The sequence below is a fragment of the Macrotis lagotis genome, chromosome 7 (genome assembly GCF_037893015.1).
Source record: "Macrotis lagotis isolate mMagLag1 chromosome 7, bilby.v1.9.chrom.fasta, whole genome shotgun sequence".
Classification (NCBI taxonomy): Eukaryota; Metazoa; Chordata; class Mammalia; order Peramelemorphia; family Peramelidae; genus Macrotis; species Macrotis lagotis.
In genome coordinates, this window is record NC_133664.1 from 88,300,228 (window position 1) to 88,320,285 (window position 20,058).

General features: G+C 38.2%; 1 protein-coding gene and 1 long non-coding RNA gene across 2 annotated transcripts; both read left to right on the forward strand.

Annotated features, from left to right (window-relative positions):
- The first annotated feature begins 4,372 nt into the window (after positions 1 to 4,372).
- On the forward strand, positions 4,373 to 19,293 carry LOC141493728 (uncharacterized). Its single transcript, XR_012470307.1, has 3 exons — positions 4,373 to 4,638; positions 18,260 to 18,326; positions 19,201 to 19,293. It is a non-coding gene; the product is annotated as an uncharacterized LOC141493728 (long non-coding RNA).
- Positions 7,458 to 14,369, forward strand: LOC141493540 (large ribosomal subunit protein eL36-like). The gene is made up of 2 exons (XM_074195015.1): positions 7,458 to 7,712; positions 14,028 to 14,369. The coding sequence occupies exons 1-2, from the start codon at positions 7,458 to 7,460 to the stop codon at positions 14,367 to 14,369; spliced, it is 597 nt and encodes a 198-aa protein (XP_074051116.1).
- Positions 19,294 to 20,058: the final 765 nt, after the last annotated feature.

Sequence of the window (20,058 nt, forward strand, 5' to 3'; positions counted from 1 at the left end):
CACTGAATCCAGTCCACAGTTTGTGAGCTAGAAAGGACCTCCAAGACCATCTAATCCAATTCTACTACTTTCTGGATGAGGAAACTGTGACTCAGAACAACTAAGGTCACAACTTACTTTGGATGATGGTTTGATACAGTTCCTAGTGGAATATGCTTTGTTGGGTTTTTCCAAGTAATCAAATGATGATGATATTTGTTCTTCATACTCAAAGAAAACTGTGACATCAGAGAAGTGATGTCATGACATACATGTGAACTGGATTTGAGTGGAGGGGGGAGTGCTGTATTAAGTCACCGATCTCACTTTGTCCTCTAGAGGCAACTGGGTCCAGTAACCAGATATGAATCAGGATGACTGGAGATAGTCCTAGATGCAAGGCAATCAGGGTTGAGTGACTTGATAGCTAATAAGTGTCTAAGTTTACATTTGAACTCAGGTCTTCCTGACTTCAGGGCTGGTGCTCCATCCACTGTGCTACCTAGCAGCCCCATCATCATGATGATGGTGTTGCATCCAGTTGGCAAATCTCTCAATGATACTTTAAAGCAGGCATGGTGGCACATACCTATAATATCTCCTAGGGAAATTGAAGCTTGTGACCACTTGTATTCAATAATTAAAGTTTTAGAAGGTCAAGAATTGAAACTTAAGGTCAATCAGGTGTCTGCACTAAGTCTAGTCCCAATAGTATGATCTCCCAGTAAAGAAGGCTACCAGCTGCCAAAGGAGGGGGCAAACCAACCCAAGTCCAAAAAAAGTGAGAAGTTTAAAACTTCTTTGTGTGTCAGTCTCAGCACTGGGTCATTTAAGTGGTCACTGAACATTTAGCCTGGGCAAAATAAGGAAATCCGGTCTCAAAAATACAATAAAATGAAATAACAAATACTAGCTTACTTAAACTTGTATTTAAATCTCCCATTGATTCAAAAAAAAGAACAAATTGTTTTAGGGGAGAATGAGCAACAGAATTTTTAGACAACTATGTGACATAGAGTACTGGACCTGTGTCAGGTAAAGTTGAGTGCAAATATGATACAGATACAAAGTCTGATACACTTATTAGCTTTGTGACATTGGGAAAGTCACTTAACCTTGGTATTCAATTTCCTCATCTGTAAATTGGGATTAAAAATAAGATTTACCTCCCAGGATTGTTGTAAGGGGTATTTGGAGCAGTTTTTCAAGACCTTCTATAAGCAGTTTTTACTCTGATCTAATCTTATTTCTCATTACTCTTCAACATGCAACCTGTTATCAAGATTGGACATATTGCCATAAAGCAAACACTCATGTTCTCATCCTTTATTCTTTCACTCAAGTTGTTTCCCTTCCCTTAAATATTCTCACCAACTATCCAAATCCTACTCATCCTTCAAAACCCAGCACAAGTCCCAGCTTCTCCAAAAAGCTTTGACTACTACAGACTTCCTTACTCTCATCAGATCTATCCTTGTACATCAGTTGAAGAAATAGAAAATGTATAATGAACCTAATCTGGTAGATTCATAGCAGACTTAATAAACAGACCCCAAAATATTAATACATAATAATTATTGATACATCCATTCAAATGTTGAAAGGAGAAGAGCCATGTGGCATACTGCTAGAAATCACTTTCCAGGTTGATATCAGATTTGGATGAAGATCTAGATAGCATGCAAGTCAAGTTTATTAAATGGTTAATATACTAACAACAGAATCAAAAATGTCTTGACAAATTGGAATGTCTAAATAATGCTAATGAAATGAAATGTAATAGATATAAATATTAAATCTTGAAGTTAAGTTCAAAAAGTTAACTGCAAAAGGACAGGAATGAACAAAACCCCTAGCTTAACATCAATTCATATGAGGAAAAAAAATTTTAGAAGATGTTAATTGACTATATGGTCAGTGTGTGCTCACATCATCTGATGTAGCTGCTTTAAAGGGAAAAAAGCTAATGCCATTTGGATTCCATTAATAGAAATACAGCATCCAGTGCAAGGAGTAGACTATCTCTCTACTCTGCTCAGTCCACTCTGCACATCTGTCAGAGGCTAAATTCTAGTTGCCACATTTTAAGAAGGACATAAAACCTGGAAGGTATCCAGAAAAGGGTAATCAAGATGGTTAAGGGCATTGAAATTATGTCATAAGATAAATAGTGAAGGCAGAAAAGATGTTTAGCTAAGAAAAAAAAGGAAATTTGGAGGGAGACAAGCTTGCTAGCTTTATATCTTTTCAGGACAATCATGTCAAAGAAGCATTAGGCTAATCCTGTGTAATTGTGATAGATAAAAATAGGCTAAGTAGAAAAAAGTTAGTTAGATTTCTCTTCAATATCTGAAGGAACTTTTAATGAATAGAGCTACTCATAAAGGAAATGATAAGGAAGCAGTGGACCTCCCATCACCAGCAGTATTCAAACAAAGGTTGAATAACCACCTATCTAACTGTAGTAGAAGGTGTTTCTGTTACCAGGAAGAGTTCAAAGTAAATGACTTCAGAAGTCTTTCTAGTTCTAATGTCTTCTAATTTTATGATCCATACAAAAACTCATCTGGTTCATATTTCAGGCTTGGCAAGGTATTCACTCTGCCAAGGAGAAATTCATCCAGAATATCTCCTGCCTGTATTGCTCCAACTTACTCCTAGGAGAAATAATCCAAAATATCTCCTAATTGTATTGCTTTAACTTAGTCCTAGGAGAAAAACATCCAGAATATTTCCTGCCTGTATTGCTTTAACTTACTCCTATGTACCAACATGCCAACAGATGTGAGAAGACATGATCTTTGAGGGACATCATGCAAAATGTGCACTTCTCAAAACCAAACTATTCAGGTGTGCTCTGTACCATGGTTAAAGAAGTCAGTCTGGCCAAGGAATTCAGTGGAAGATGCTCTGATACAACTAATCAGATTTGACCTCCATAGCTTTGTCCCAGGGCCATGTGTAGTCTGTGAATTCAATTGAAAGAAATATGACAATGAGTTCTAATCTTGAATTTGTCATGAATTACTTACATGACTTTAAAAAAGGTACTGGACTTCTCTGAACCTCAACTTCATTATCTGGAAAAATGGAGGTAGGGTTGGGGAGGGAGGCAGGGTATACCCATGTAACTGACTCTTTCAGTGTCTCTCCCCAAATCTGCACTCAAATTTACAGTTTGGGTTTTTCAGTTAGGAAAACCCAAAGAAGGTTCTTAAGGTAAACCTAAGGAGGTGGGATTTCTAGAATTGTCACTCATATATCTTCTTTGGTGTATTTTGTTATCAATAATTCAACTAATTTCCATTAGTTACATCAAAAGATGTACAAGGAAACACAATAAGAAGAATAGTTACTCCCCAAATCAGGAGCTGATGCTGGTAGAACCTCTGAGGGAACCTTTGGACCACAACACAACTCCAATCTTGGAACATTAGGAAAGAATAAATAAAAAAAGAAACCAAGGTGTCAAGTGTTCATGGATATACTGACTGACCTAGGGAATGAGGCAGCTGCCTGACCCTTTCCCATAGGAATTTATCTCTACCTTTCCTTATTCCCCACCATCTATATTGGGCAGCTAGGTAGTATAGTGGATAGAGCACTAGCCTTGGAGTCAGGAGGATGTGAGTTCAAATACAAACTCAGACATTTGTCTTTTACTAGTTGCATGACCTTGGGCAAGTCTGATTGTCAACCCTGATTGTCTCCCATCCAGGGCCATCTCCAGTCATCTTTTTTTTTTTTTTAGGTTTTTGCAAGGCAAATGGGGTTAAGTGGCTTGCATGGGGTTAAGTGGCTTGCCCAAGGCCACACAGCTAGGTAATTATTAAGTGTCTGAGGCTGGGTTTGAACTCAGTTACTGCTGACTCCAGGGCTGGTGCTCTATCCACTGTGCCACCTAGCCGCCCCCCCAACTCCAGTCATCTTGATTCATACTGGCCACTGGACCCAGATGGCTCTGGAGAAAAAAAATGAGGCCGTTGACTTAGCACAGCACCCCCTCACTCAATCCAATTCATGTGCTTGTCATGGCATCACCTCCCTGATCTTTTTCGAAACTGAGGGACAAACATTATACTGTCCCCTTAGTTCAAAGAAATTAGCATTGGCCTTTAAACCAAAAGACTATGTGACCTTCGGCATATTCCCTTTCCTTTGTGATCCTCAGTTTATTCCTCTGTAAAATGGGAATAATGTTTGCAATATTCTCTTTTATAGGGTTGTTGTGGGGAAAGTACCTCCTGAATTTTAAAGGAATTATATAATATTTTAGTTAGGAGCTACATGATGATTATCATCATCAACAGATGCTGTGACCCGGGGGGGGGGGGGACCTCCATAAATATGGGTCACAATCAAGGCAGTTCCAGGTCACTACGGGCCCAGCAGAGGGCAGCAGCAATCTGGATGAATGACCAACGGACACAACTGCTCACAACTGTGAGGCACCAGCTAGGGAAGGGGAGATCAGTGTCTAAAAGCAGATGATCCAACATCCAAGTCCAAGATCATCAAGGGAGAAGAACCTAGTCAGGGCACAAGACAAAACTTGAAACAGAAAAGTCAGCAAAACCAGAGAAGGATAAACAGAATCACAAGCAAGAGAGCTGTGTGTGAGACAAATGACACTTAAATAAATTTTGGAGATCTCTCAAGGTATGAAGAGAAAGTTTTATTCATTTCTCCAGAGATGGGACCCAATCAATTACAGAGACGGAGACAAAGGGAAAAGACCCAAGAGTCACATTTATCCTAATGCAATTTCCCTCCCCACCCCCAGCCACTGACCCATCCTCAATAATGAGGAATGTGGTCTTCACAATCTAAACTTGTAAATTAATCTAAGGGAAAAAGCATATAATTCAAACAGAAACTGGCTTATCCCTTCAGCCCCAGGAATTGAATGGACATCCAGACTTTAACAGATGAGACAGGGTCAGGTGACTCTTCACCAATATCCCAGAAGTTTCTTGTCAGGGGAGGAGGGGCACATAGTTTAACTATTTTCTAATCTATGATATTCTACTGAAGAAATCTCAAACTTTATCCCACTCAGCTGGCCATGGAAGCCAACTAACTGTCCATTGATTGAACTCCAAAGAGTTGGGTATCTCTGGTCACTGATGAGCTCCAGGAACCTGGTACTCCTTCATGGTCTGACACTCTTGTAGAAGAGGTCAGGAATCGGTGTGATCATCTGTACTGCCCAGTTATCCCTTGAGGGTCTGTGTGATGACTGTGCCACTAGTTCAGTCTAAAGCTCCATAATGCTTTAGTGACCTTGGAATAAGGTCACTTGATGCAAACAAAAAAACTAAAGAAAAATATTTTTAACCAAGGTCTATTGAGACAGAATCAAATTTGCCCCTTTGGACCCAACTGCTTTTCACCTAAAGCTTTCACTGAGTATCATCAAATTTCCTTAATATCCTGACTCTTGATGCAGGTTCATTTGCTGGTCCTATTTCCTGTACTGAAGTCCATAGACGATAAAATTTTGGCCCATTTAGTCTCAAAATTAGCCTTCTCTCTGATGATAGATTTGGCATCCAAATCTAATTTGTTGCCATCTAATCCAGCTTCCTCATTTTACAGATGAGAAAACTGACACTCCTAGAAAGGAAAGTGACTTTCCTAAGCACATGGTAGAGGTCAGATTCACATCCTATTTCTATACACAATTTGGAATTCCTTTTTCAAACTGGCAAAAAGCCTTCCTGTATACCTCCATGTCTGAGATTTCTCCCCAATTTACCCTGTATATATCTTGTACATCCAGGGTTGCTTGCATGTTGTCTTCCCCTATTAGAATGTAAGCACCTAGAAAATCAGAGTGTCTGGCACATAAGTACTTAATAAGTATTAACCTTGTTGTTCAGTTGATTTAATTCAGTATCATCACTTATATAGAGGTGATAATATTACCAGTTCGACACATTGCATAAACTAAAGAAAGATGAGTCACTACAGTAAGGTGGAGAAAAAGAACTGGAATTGGAGATAAGATTCTGGGTTCTAATCCTAGCCCTACCATTTACTTCCTGTATTACCTTGCTCTGATAAATCACTTAGCCTTTCAGGGTCTAATTGTCCTCACCTGTAAAACAAAGAGGGGGGTACATTAGTTCTAAGGGCAATCCTGGTTTTAAATCTACTATCCTCCAATATCAATGGAAAGAATTTATAAGGTAAAAAGCACTATAGTGAAATTGCAAAGTTTTTTTCCTATCAAGAATCACTGGTGCATATACAAAAACCACTTAAAAGCCACATGTGAATAAAAAGCTACAAATTCACTTTATTTTCTTTAGGATGAAAATATAAAAACATTCAGATCAACCATCTGCAAAAACTGAAAATGACAAACTTACCAAGAAATATCCAGGAAATATATGAAAATAAATACAAAACACTCTTTATAATTATAGAGACAGATTTAAATAAGTAAGAAAGTATTAGTTACTCAATGGATAGTTGTTACTCCAGATAACAATACTATCTAAATCATTTAATGTCAAAGCAATGAAAATAATAGACAATTATTTTTAAAAGCTAGAAAATATAAAAATGAAAATCATCTGGGGGAACAAAAATCAAGAATCTCAAGGGAAATAATGAAAAAGGGGGGAAGGAGGCATCAGATCTTAAACTATATTATAAAATAGTAATCACAAAAACAATGTTACTGGTTAAAAAAATAGGTTGATCACTGGTACACAGCAATAGGTACAATACAGATGTAATGAACAAAATAAGCAAATTAGGGAAAAAATGTATTTCATAAATGTGTTCTACACATTTTTTGTGGATTTAGTGCCCTTTAGATCAGAAAGTGACAAATGCTGGAGAGGTTGTGTGTAAAGGACTGTTGTGTGTAAGGGATTGTTGTGTGTAGGAGTACTGTAAACTTTCATCTGGTGTCCTTGAGCACCAAAGCCTTATTTTACTGGTTGATTGTAGAGTGCCACAGAAGTGGGAGTGGACTAGGAACTGGAGAGGATATTTAAACACTTGTATTTGGTTTCATAAAGGGACTACTTGGAGAACTAGGAGAATTTTAAGGAGAACTTTAAGGAGAACTTGTCATCCTTGTCTCCCTTGTCTCCCTTGTCTCCCACCCCTTCAATGCTCGCCTGGGAAAGGATAGGCTAGCTGGCAGGAACCTAACAGGAACTTAACAAATGGTGCCCATACAGGGACACAAAGGCAGAGCTATCAGAGTGGAGTCTGGGATAAGGACCAGCAGATACAAGCAACATCCAGACAATATCCCGAAGCAGAAGACTTTGGAAGAGATAACAGATTGATTGTTACCAGGGGGCTGATTTTAAGTTGGAACAAGGAGGTGTGAAGGAAAGCAAAGTAAGAAGAAGAAAATAAGTATTTAGCATTGAGGAGCCAGAAGGAAGTGGAGTCTCTAAGGCAGCACTATAAGGGATGGAGCTTCTTCTTCAGCAGCAGTGTGTACCAGCACCATGAACAGGATGCTGGGGACCTACTGGCTGTTCCTTTTGGCTGCTGCTGCCTGCCTGGTTACGCTATGTGTGTTAAATGGGACCCAAACTCCTAAACCTACAGCCAACGTTAGAGACTTCTTGTCATTGCCTCAGACTGTGACACCAACCCTGATACCTATGACGAATTCCACTTCAGAAGCCGCAATGAATTTCACGCTCCAGCCTACAACCAAGCACACCACAACTCTTGCTCTGACACCAGAAAGCCATGAAGTACACACTAACTGCACTTCCTTTGAGAGTAAAAATGTCACATGCTATTGGACAATTTGAAATGGCTGACTACTGTTCAGAAAATGCAACAACTCCAAATTGTACTGTTGTTAACAACTCAAGGAATTTCAAATACTCTCATTCTCTGCACTCCCACCCTCTACAGAGGGAGGGAGGAAGGGAAAAGGGAAATCTTCATTTTTGTAACTTCAAACCTCAAACCTATGTCTCAAAAAGTTTATTTTAGAAATCAAGGGACCCCCATGCCTTCTTCCTCGTTGGGGGGGTGGGGAGTAATAACTACGTTTTTCTTAGGCTATTGATTGGGAAGCTTCATGGTCAATTAGTTAAGAAAAATGGGGAAGAAGATTTTTTTTTTCTGGGACTGGGAAATTCAGATTTCATCTTTTGAATGAAGCCTATTCTTATGGCTAATATCCCTGCAAGAGAGTAGCTCAAAATGTAAATATGTGTGCATATGTCTGTATTTAAACACCAATAGGACATTTTACATCTCTCTACTGGCCTGGAGAGATGGGAAAATGTTTCTATATTCTGAGATTTGGTATTGGCCAGAGTATCAATCTCAGTTTGGTAAATGTGATACAAGAGAGTTGTTTCTATGTTTGTGTTTGTGTCTAAACTCCTGTGTGTGTGTATGTGTGTGTGTAGGTGTGTGTATGTGTGTGTATGTGTGTGTATGTGTAATTCAGTGGTGAAATAGGTAAAGTTAAATGTTACTCTTTTTAGTTTGGGTTTGAATTTGATTGCTTTGAAAGGTTTTTTTGTTGACAAATTGTAATCTTTGTCTGATCTATCATCACACAATTATGATAAGGGAAATATCACAATATTTGACCCCCTTCTGGGATAAATCTGTGAATTCATGCATAATATAATGATGGAAATACCATTTTGTAAAATTTAATAACTCATGTTAATTGACTTGGATGCTTAGTTGTTTTCACTATTGTTTAATTGACATTTGTTTATATTATTTGTGAACGTTTGTTTACAACTTATGTGGCATTCATTATGTAATTGAATTAAGGAATTTTGCTTCAAAAAAAAACAAAAAGGGGGATATGTAAGGGACTGTTGTGTGTGGGAGTACTGTAAACTATCATCACCTGGTGCCCTTGAGCACCAGAGCCTTATTTTAATGGTTGATTGCAGAGTGCCACAGGGAGTGGACCAAGGAGTGGACCAGGGACTGGGGAGGATACTCAAGCACTTGTATTTGGTTTAATAAAGGGAGTATTTGGAGAACTAGGAGAACTTTAAGGAGAACCTGTCAACCTTGTCTCCCTTGTCTCCCACCCCTCACACTTCCTGAGCAGCTAGTCTAACAGGAACTTAACAGTTGTGGAAAATGAGGCATGTTAAGGAATTCTGGTTTTGCTCTCAACTTGGAAAAAATGGGTTCCTTTGCTATATGCTATGTAGAACCTATATCTGAGAAGAAAGGAATCAAGCCTTACATATCAAGTTTAGAGTCCTCTTTTCTTCACATAATCAACAGAAGTCTGGCTCGAACCTGAAAACTACATCCCCTAAACTAATCAAATTTTAGGGAAGGAAAACCATAGTTCTATCCAGCACCTGTTCTCTCTAAGGAGAGCAAAGAGGCCAAGTTACTAGCCTCAAATTCCTTCTTCCTCTCCTTAAAGGAATTAAAGTCTCCCTTAGAAGGGTGAGGGGGAAAAGGTGTTTATTTGGTTTCTCTTTGAGCCACACAAAATGCTTCATGTGGGAGGCAGCTTCATTGCCTTAAGGATGGGGAGCCTGGATAATGTTTGAAGGCAGAAGGGAAAGAACCAGTAGATACAGAGAGATTGCAAATTCAAGAGAGAGGAATGATTAAGATCTACTGGAGAAGATAGAGGATAGGGTCAAGGACACATATAGATGGTTTGACCTTGGGCAGAAGTAAGGTTGCCTCATTGCTTAGAGACTGGGAGAAAGAGAAAGTGCAGGGATTAAATACTCATGGAGACCATACACTACAGCATGAAGGGTTTGCAATCTTTTGGAGAAGAAGCAACAGCATCCAAGACAATGAAATCATGGATTTTTTTGAAGTTTCAACCTTCAAGGCTCAGATCAAGCTGTACAAAGGATCATAAAATTTAGAAATGGAAGATCATCTAATCCAACTTTGTCCCCTTACTTTATAGATAATGAAACTGAGATCTCAAGAAATGAGCTAGTCATCAGCAAAGTTAAAAAAAAACTCAAACTCAGGCTTTCCAGAACTCTTTCTACTTTACCACCCTCTCCTCTATGAAGACTTCACTGACTGATTGAGCCATGTATTCTTGATCTCTTTCTCATCGAAGATTAATGACCTCTACTTAATAATAGTTTGGATCACTTATTTTCTATTTGCTTTGAGTCCAGACCTATAACTTCATCAGTGGAGGTTACTCCTTATGGCAAAACAGAACATCATTTTAGAAAAATGTCTGATATAGTGAAAAATGGACATCTGCCCCTGGTCACACAGAGAAAGGAGCTGAATGCACATCTCCACTCCAAGGCTACCTTTCTAGTCCCTTCACAGCCCATTGCCTTTCACAAGTTAGCAGCTATAAATATTTAGATTCGTTGCTTGCTATATCATAAATTAATTTTATGCTCCTAATCATACTAAGGGGAAAAATGGCAATGTGGATAGAGGCAGGTTCTTGGACCTAGAGTCAATATGATCTGTACCAAAATCTTGCCTTTGATACATACTGCCTACATGTCCCTAGACAAACCACTTAATCTCTCAGTGACCCAGATAATCCTCTAAAACTATAAGTTGCAAAATATTTGCGAATTTTCATTGATATAGGGACTTGTCTCTCTACATAAATAGAAGCATAGCATTGACAACTAGACCAGAAAAAAAAAAGAAAAAGAAGATTGTACGCTCCTTGAAGGCAGGGCTAAGCAATTCAAATCATTTGTTAATGAAATGATTTAGAAGATACCCATAAAAATATTTACCAGCTAATCAAATTATTCCCAGTGTCTCCCAGGAGTACCAGTGTCTGAAGGTTACTGCATCGGGAAGCCAGGCTCCAGGCCGAGGTTCAGTATCAAAGCAGTGGACCATGTTCTCATTTCTTATTTCTCCATTATCACCTGCCCCCAGGACAATTTCTTTGAGGCCTGACCTAATTTCTTGCAGAACCCTGTGCCTTGTTCATTGATATGGCTGAATAAAGGGTTATTTTGGGTCAGGAAACATAACCCATCCACATCACTTTGTACTCTCACAAAGTGCTTTGCTGTGGCTTTTCATAAGTACTCCCACCAAGCAGACCTTTAACTGTGGGCTAGGATTCTTTCCTCACTGGGGTGGGATACTGGCGGAAAAGAACACAGCAGTTAAGAGCTGGGGTGACCTAGCAGCTCTCTATTCAATGTCAGAAGATGCCCCTGAGCCGCACCCAGAGCCCCACTTCCTTCCCTCATATCTGAGGGGTATACTTCTGCAAAACCTCCATAGGAGCTCAGAAAATGTTAGTCACTATTTAACCTGTTTTATTTAATAGTTTTCTGAATGTTGGCTTGTTTAATATATATATGCATATTATATATTAATATATATAATGCACATTATATATGATATTTATTAAGCTTATTATATATACACATATATGTTTAGAATAACAAGAATAGCAAGAGACCATGCCTCCTAGCCTTATTACTTCTTTTGAGCATTCCTCCAATGTCTGGTCTGAGTAATGGAAACTTGTGCAAATTCACGAGTAGGTAGTAGGAAAGGGGATGGAAATTACTATTAAGTGATAAAGAAGAACAAGCCTGATCCAAGAGAAGGGTCTCATCCCCCAAAGACTCCCAGTCTTTGCCCCCAAAGATTCCCAGTCTTTGCCCCCATGGAGGTCAGAAGGGAAGGTATGCCTAAGAGAGGGACAACATGTACATTAGAGAGGTGACCAAGAAAAGTTATATATCCAGTATCTCTAGAAGACTCTGAAACATGACCTGGAAGAAGAAATGTTAGCATCCTATTATATACCCATTCATGTACTATCTATCCAAGTTCTAGTTACAGTGAAGGTATTAAATAAATATTTTCTGAATAGATGAAGGAAGCTGCCTCAGTTTATTTCTTCAAATATTTATCAAGCATCTATTATGTTCTCAGTCTGTATTAGCTGTTGTTAGGATGCAAAGATATAAACAAACCAAGAAGTTTACAATCTAAGTGGAAAATAAAATGTATACACACACACACAGAGAGAGAGAGAGAGAGAGAGAGAGAGAGAGAGAGAGAGAGAGAGAGAGATACAAATAGAAAATGTTATACAGTGCTGCCTTTCTTTGATAGAGGGAGTTTCAACATGAAGCATTTCACTAGACTAATAAAAGTATAGGTCCAGTCCCTATTCCTACCCTATTACAAGACAAGACAATGCCTCAAAACATATCTCTTCTTTCAAACAATTAGGATCACTTAATTTGTTTGGACTTAGTCTTGAAGTCACATAATTAAGATCACTCAATTTGTTTGGACTTACTCTTGAAGTCAGAGTAGTGAACTGGAGAGATGATTTGACTGGGATGCTGAAGCTTAGTTTCTACTTCAGGGTCCCCTCCTCACTTTCTGTGAGGCTTTCAGAAGAATACCCCTACTAGTCTTGGTTTTCTCATGTATAAAATTAAAGAATTGAATCAGATAATTTCTAAGGCCTTTTCTAGCCCTAAGTTCTATGATGATCATAAGACAATACATGACAAAATACCAACTGAAAAATACAAAAAGATAATGTTGTGATTTTAGAGGAAAGAAAGATCACTGGTCCTTGAAATGACCAAGGAAAGCTTCCAGAGTGAAGTATGAGAGAGAAAATGAGACAGAGACACAGAGAGATAGAGCACTTATGAGTTACCATGGCATTTTTTCCATGTCCAAAGGACAATTATGCTTCAACCTTAGGACAACAATGTGTACTTTATTCATTTTTTCATCACCCCTACTTTTCTCTATTACTTCCCAAAGAATAAGAAGGTATGAAAGAATAAAGGTAGGGAGAATTTTGATGTGAGTTTAGTACAAAAATCTCTACTCAGATATTAACATCCAATAAGGCAGGCAACAAACAATTATTAAGCCCCTACCATCTGCTCAGCATGATGCTAAGCCCTGGGGGATACAAAGAAAAGCAAAAAACAGTCCCTGCTCCCAAAGAAGTAACAGTTTCATAGTAATACTTTCCATGGACCTGAATATATATATATATATATATATATATATATATATATATATATATATATGTTAAGAGGAAATGTCTGAAAATCATAGATCTCTAAGGGCCATAGGGATCATCTAATCCAACCCTTTCATTTTAGAGAAACTAAGTCCCAGAGAAGCATTTTTTGGTTTGTTTTTTAGAGGCATTCAGGATTAATTAACTGGCCCAGGGTCACACAGCCAGTAGGGTGGGATTTGAACTCAGGACCTCCTGACTCCATGGCTAGTATTCTATCCACTGTACCACCTAGCTGCCTTGAGAAATTAATTTACCTGCCCCAGGTCAGATAGACACTAAATGGCAAAATGGAGATCCAGACTTGGATCTGGTGACAACAGATTCTGCCCTCCAAGTTCAGTATTGCTTCCAATGTACCACTTACCTCAAAGATTTACTAATAGTGGGAATTTCAAGCATCTCAGCATCTAATAAGGATGAATAATTTAGGATGGGTCATCCTTTTAGAACTCACCTTTCTTTTTGATAGCAATTCTGTCAATCAAACAAACAATTATCAAGTACCTCCTGAAGGCAGAAAACTGTACTAAGTACTGGGGAAGACACAAACTTTGGATAAAGCATAGCCCCTATCCTCATGGAGTTTATTGTCTAATATGGGACCAAGACACAAAGACAGAAGGCCAACCATAACACACAATATTATATGTTAAGTTTGTCAGAGAATTTCTAACCAAAATATTATGGGAGCCCTGAGAGTTTTGGATAATATTCTAGGCAGAATTCAAGAAAGATTTGATGTTTAAACTGGGTTTTAAGGATGAGTAGGAAAATAATAGGCAAAGATAGGAAGGAAGGGCATTCCAAGAATAAAGAGCAATGTGAGCAAATATACAGAGGCAAAGTTGGATATAAATATAGTGAAAGTAACATAGTCTGACTAACTATAGACTACAAAAAGAACAATAATATAAGATATAGATGGAAAGGTAAAATGGGAACATTTTATGGAAGACCTTGAGTACCAGGTAAAATCTGAATTGTACTCAGGAAGCAATAAGAAGTCATTGATGGTGGCTGCCATCAGGGCTACGATAATGCCACAGCTAGGGCCATCCGATATCCCATGGCTGTGGGTCTCAACAAGGGCCACAAAGTTCCCAAAAACTTTGTGAAGCCACGACACTGCCCCCACAGTGGGCGTTTGACCAAACACACCAAATTTGCGAGAGATAGGATCCGGGAGGTGTGTGGGTTTGCCCCTTATGAGAGGCAGGCCATGGAATTGTTAAAGGTCTCCAAGGATAAGGGAGCCCTTAAGTTCATAAAAAACATGTGGGAGGGTACTCACATCTGTGCCAAAAGGAAGAGAGAGGAACTCAGCAATGTCCTAGCTGCCAGGAGGAAGGCTGCTGCCAAGAAGGATTGAACTGGACCCGTCCTGCCTTCCCCACTTACCCAATAAAGATCTGACAAATTTAAAAAAAGAAGTTATTGATGATTTTTGATCAGAGTAGTGACATAAGTAGATCCATATGCAGCCATTTGATATCAAAAATCTTTCATTTCTATAAAATGGTACCTGGTTCAGCTTTGTTGGTATCTTTGACTCCATATATTTCTTTTTTCCCTCCCATACATTTCTTAATGCTCTGCTTCTACTCTGCAAATGCCCTTCCTTTCCTATGCCTACTGTTACTTCCTTAGTCCAGGCAAGCCTTTATTATTTCAATGTCCCAAAGGAAATAGATAAAACAAGCTATAGTTGTTTTTCCAGTGGGTAAATAAATTTTACTAAAACATCCTTAGTCCAAATTGTGATCAATAGAATGGATTTGTAAGCTGTATGAGTGAGAGAAGCCAATATTACTGTGGTATAGAGCAAAGCAAAATGATCAAAAAAAATCAAGATGTTGGGTTCCTTAGAGTATTGTTTGATAGACTAATGATAGACTGATAACTTGGATGAGAGTTTCTGAAAACTAATCATAGACTTCTAGATTTTACCTAACCAGAACATACCACTATGGGTTAAGTTGATGAGAAGAGATGGAATTTGAACCATTCCTAGAAGGAAGAGTAGGATTCAGGAAGGAAGGAAGGAAGGAAGAAAGAAGGGCAAAGTGGGGAAAATAGTAGGTTTGGAATCAAATACCATCAAATGCTTCCTACCTTCCTGATCTTGGAAAAGTCATTTATTGTCCCTGGGTCTCAATTTCTTTAGTCTCTAAGAAGTAGGGGATCAAATTAGATGACCTCCAAGATGCCATTTAGCTCTTTAATATTATAGGAGGAGGGCATACAAGAATGCAATGAACTAATACAGAGAAAGGGGAAAAAGCTCCAATTGTATTCATGAATAGATTATTATGGCTGCAACAGGGAACTTATAATGTGAAGTGACATTGGAAGAACCGGTCATGGTTAATTATAAAGGATCTTAAATATTAGACCCAGATGTTAGAATTTGATCTCAGTCTTCAGTCAAATAGGAATGAATCACTCCTTATATTTGATATTCTGAAAAAGTAAAGTTGAGGACTACCCAACAAGCAATGGATGGGCTCATGATTGACATTTGCAGACTGTAACATTATAAATATGGAAATGTGCAGACATGGATAAAGAATGTCCCAAGAGAAATGTATAGTGAGAGCAAAGAATAACCAAGAGAAAACCTGCTGATATCCATGGAATATAGAGTACAAGTCACTGCAATTCCTGTGGTGAACTGCTGAGAGGACATGGACAATAGAGGTACATCAAGGCAGGCTTGGCTAGATTGCAACATGCATCCTCTGAGAAAATACCCATATCAATGAAAACCTAGATCCAAAGCAAAGATTCTTAACCTAGGGTCCACATACTCCAATGGGTCCATGAATAGACTTCAGGGGACTTGTAAAATTGGATGGAAAATGCATCTTAATTTTCATTAACTTCTAACTAAAATTTAGAATTTCTTTTAATTATGAATTCAGATCATAAACCATAACTTTGATAAGGGACAACAAACTGACATGGTCTAACCAAAACCTCCAGGGGCAGATAGGTGGCACAACAGGTAGAGTGCCAGTCCTGGAGTCAGTAAAATCTGAGTTCAAATCTAGCCTCAAATACTGAGCATGTTGTTAAACCTCCATTGTCTCAGTTTCCTTATCTATATAATGAAGATAGCAACAGAGCCTTCTACCCAGGGTTGTTGCAAAGATCAATGAGATAAAGTACTTAACACAGTATTAGGTACCATAGTAAGCACTATTTGTTAGTTGTTTTCATATTAGTAGAGTATTAGTATTGCTATGATCTATGACACACAGAAAAAGATAAAAGCCCCTGCATTAGATTATTAGAATAATATTAAAGAGGAAGTATTTTGTTTGAATTACAGATGTTGAAAATACTTTATGTGTGAAATGAATGCTCAATATGATTGTATAAAATCATAGAAAACTGCAAAGATACTAGATTAACCATAGGACATAGGTATCTGGAGATGATTTTCAATTCACTGAAAATGGTATGTATCTGAATCCTATACCTTGTGGGAAAGCTGGCATTCTACCAAAGTCCCATTCTTCATATTTTTGTCATCTAATAAAATGGCTTTCTCTTAAACAAGAAGGTAAAGTGCAGCTAAGGAATAAGCTTCTTGGAGGCTTAGTTTCTCTTTATATTGTCCCTAGTCCAGGGCAGGTGCCTAACTATTTCTCTATTTTAAAAAATTAAATTAAAAATTAAAAAACCTCATGTCTTATGAGGTATAATGGTTTAAACTTTTTTCAGTACATTCACATACATTGCTAGTCCATTTCTGCTAATACTTCCTTTTCCTAGCAATACCTGCCTTGACAAGAGGTTTATAATTATTCAAAGTACACTCACATAGGCTACAGAATCTCAGAGAAGAAATCAGCATTGTGTCACTTAGGTCTCAATCTTAACATCTTTGTGAAGAGGAGAGACCGTTCTACAGCAGAATTCTCAGTTCTATAGATAAGGAATCTAGGAACCCAAAGAGATTAAATAATTTGCCCAAAGTCAATCACCAATGATAACAAAACTAGTACTAGAATCCACAGCTTCTGGCTTCTAGACTAGTCCCATGTTCTATCCCATTCCAAGGTCCCAATCATTATTCCTCTACCTCCCATGTAATAATAATAATAGTCAATGCTTCTATGAAGCTTTACAGATTTTCAAAACACTATTTTCCCAAGCCTCTTTGAGATAAGTTCTATAAACACAGCTTAGCAGGAAAGCTTTGAAACTGATTTGTTAAATTTATTGTATTTGTTTGAAAAATGTGATCTGTAAGTGGTAGATATTCATAATTTCAAAAATAATCCTATTTTTCTGTTCCATGAATATGAAGATACTCATGTTTGATGATGTTTATCAGAAAGAGAACCAAGGGGTAGCTAGGTGGTACAATGACTAGAGCACCCACCCTGGAGTCAGGAGGACCTGGATTCAAATCTGACATCGCACACATAATAATTACCTAGCTGTGTGGCCTTGAGCTTGCCACTTAACCCCATTGCCTTGCAAAAACCTTTAAGAAAAGAACCAAAAAAATAAAAATAAAGGATTTTTAAGGTAAGAACAAATCTTACTAGCTATACTTTACAAATGAAGAAACTGAGGTTTACAGAAATGAAATGATTAGTCCAAGGTTATACAGCTAGGAATCAGAGCTAATCAGAGCCAGGAATCAGACCGAGAGCTTCTGACTCTTAAGTCCAACAATCTTACTACCACCTTACTATATGTATACTGCACTAGCCTAGAGTTCAACTATCAGCCAGAAAAGGAAAAATTCTGTTGGAAAGTTTGAAAGCTGACAAGTACATATATGAAAACACCCTTCTAAATGTAGATACTCTAGAATCGATCTCACCATTTTCATCTCCTTCCTTTCCCATTACAACCCATTTCCTCCATCCCCTTTCCCTAAAAATGCACACTACATAAAAATGGCAAATGTTTCCCTAGAAGTCAAATACTAGACTTCCTAGCATCTTATTCAGCATAAGAAATTTAGGTGTGGTAGGCTAAAGAGTTTCAAATGACCATGAGGGGAGGGAGAGAAGAAGGAAGAGAGCTGATGTCTAAGAAAGGGCAGACAGAGAGAACAGCAACAGAGATATTTGTGAAAACCAGGTAGAAGACAAAAGTAAATGCTAATGAGGATAGCTCTCAGGAAAGGGAACTTGCAAAGCTAGCATAGCATCTTAGAGTGTAGAAAAATCCTGAATTAAGCTAGAATCAAAATCCTTAGCCATTAAAACAGCAATTTGTTTGTTTATATTTTTAAAGCTCTGGCTCAAAGTAAAAGACAGAAGAAACCACACCACTTTGGAGAGCCTGGGATGAATATCAGGAGGTAATCTTTCAGACTATGGAAGAAGTGGGTTGAGGGGGAAAAAAACGGAGCTTCCAGATCCCTAGTTTATTTCAAGGTCAAAATCAAAGTCAAAGTCATTAAAGAAGGTATTAATCTTGGTGTTGTTCCTTGACATCTTGTGGCACATTAAGAAACTTCTAAAGAGCTATAATTGTACAATCCAATACTGCAAGAAAGGGACAGTCTCCCACCAAGTTAGGCTATTTTTATAATTGAACCAAATCCTGAGACTGGAATTAAAATCTTCATTCCCTAGAGTGGAGGTACTATATACATTCTTCTCAAAAAACAAATCACCACAGATATGAACTCTTTTGTCATGAGAACAAAAACAATCTGATTAGAGCAATCTAATGATGTAGGGCTAGACAAGCTCCAAAGGTAGAGGAGGTCATAGAGCCATAGATTCAAGTCTCAAAGGGACCTTAAAGGTCATGGAGTCCAACTCTCTCATTTTACAGATGAGGCAGTTGAAGCCCAGAAAGATAATATGACTCATCTAATGTCACATAACTAATGGCTATATGTATTCAAACCCTCTGATTTCAAATCTCATACCCTTTCCACTGAACTGAGCAGTAGACTGGGTCAGTGGTCAGGAGATTCAAATTCTACACTCTGGACCAGCGTACTATGTGACCTGACCCACCTGAACTCTGATTCCCTCATTTGTAAAAACCTACCCTGCTCTCAAAGAGATATTGTGAAGTTCAGACAAGCTAATGTGAAAGAACTTGAGTAGGTGCAGAGCTCAAAACAAATGTAAAGCATTATTATTAGAAGTAGCAGCTTTCTGTGATGTTTGTACTTGACTGTCAGTGAGGACACCCAATTCATCCTCCTTTCCCTGCAGGACTTTCATAATGATGTGTATAAATTCTCCAGCAAGTAATTAAAGTTATCCGATACAGAAGCAGAAGCCATGTACAGTAAAAGTCTAACATAACAGAAGGTACTCACTGGACACAATCCATATAAATTGAGGAGGAGATACTGGAATGTCTATTAATCAGAATCATTGGGAAGCAAGATGTTCTGGGTAACTGGGAAATACAGAAAAAGTAAAAAGTAGTCATTTCCCTCAAGATGTTTACATTCTTACGATAAAGAGATATCTGTAAATCAGAAGATAACATGATAAAGAGAAGTCAGAAAGAGAAATTAGAGGGAATGTTACTTAGCAGTTGTGGGGAGGGGAGGTGAAAGAATGATAAGAAAAGACTTTTTGGAGGAAGGAGAGCTTGAGTTGATTCTTACAGGAAGTCAGTAAAGAGAAAGCATCCCTGCCATGGGGAACAGCTGGGGAAAGGTGTAGATGTGGAAGATGGAGTCTTATGCCCCAGAAACAACAAATAAGATAATTTGTTTGGATCATCAAGTTTGTGGAAGGAGGTGGTATGTAAGAAGACTGGAAAGGAAGGGATCATGTGGAAACAAAAGAGGTTATGTTTGATCCTAGAGGGAATAGGAAGCCACTAGACTAGGCAAGATCAAATCTATTTCTTAGTGTTCTACCTACTTACTAGAAAATAAAAGGACTCCAAAAAATAAGTGAATTGGCTCTTGTACTAGATCAGCACCTCATAGATTCTCTTTAACCTATCTTCAGAGCAGGCCACATCCTACCACTGTCATCCAATGTAAAGAAAACCATTAAGTGGGGCATTGCTCCAAGAACTAGCCCCTTCCTTCCTGAGGTGGTTTTTTTAAC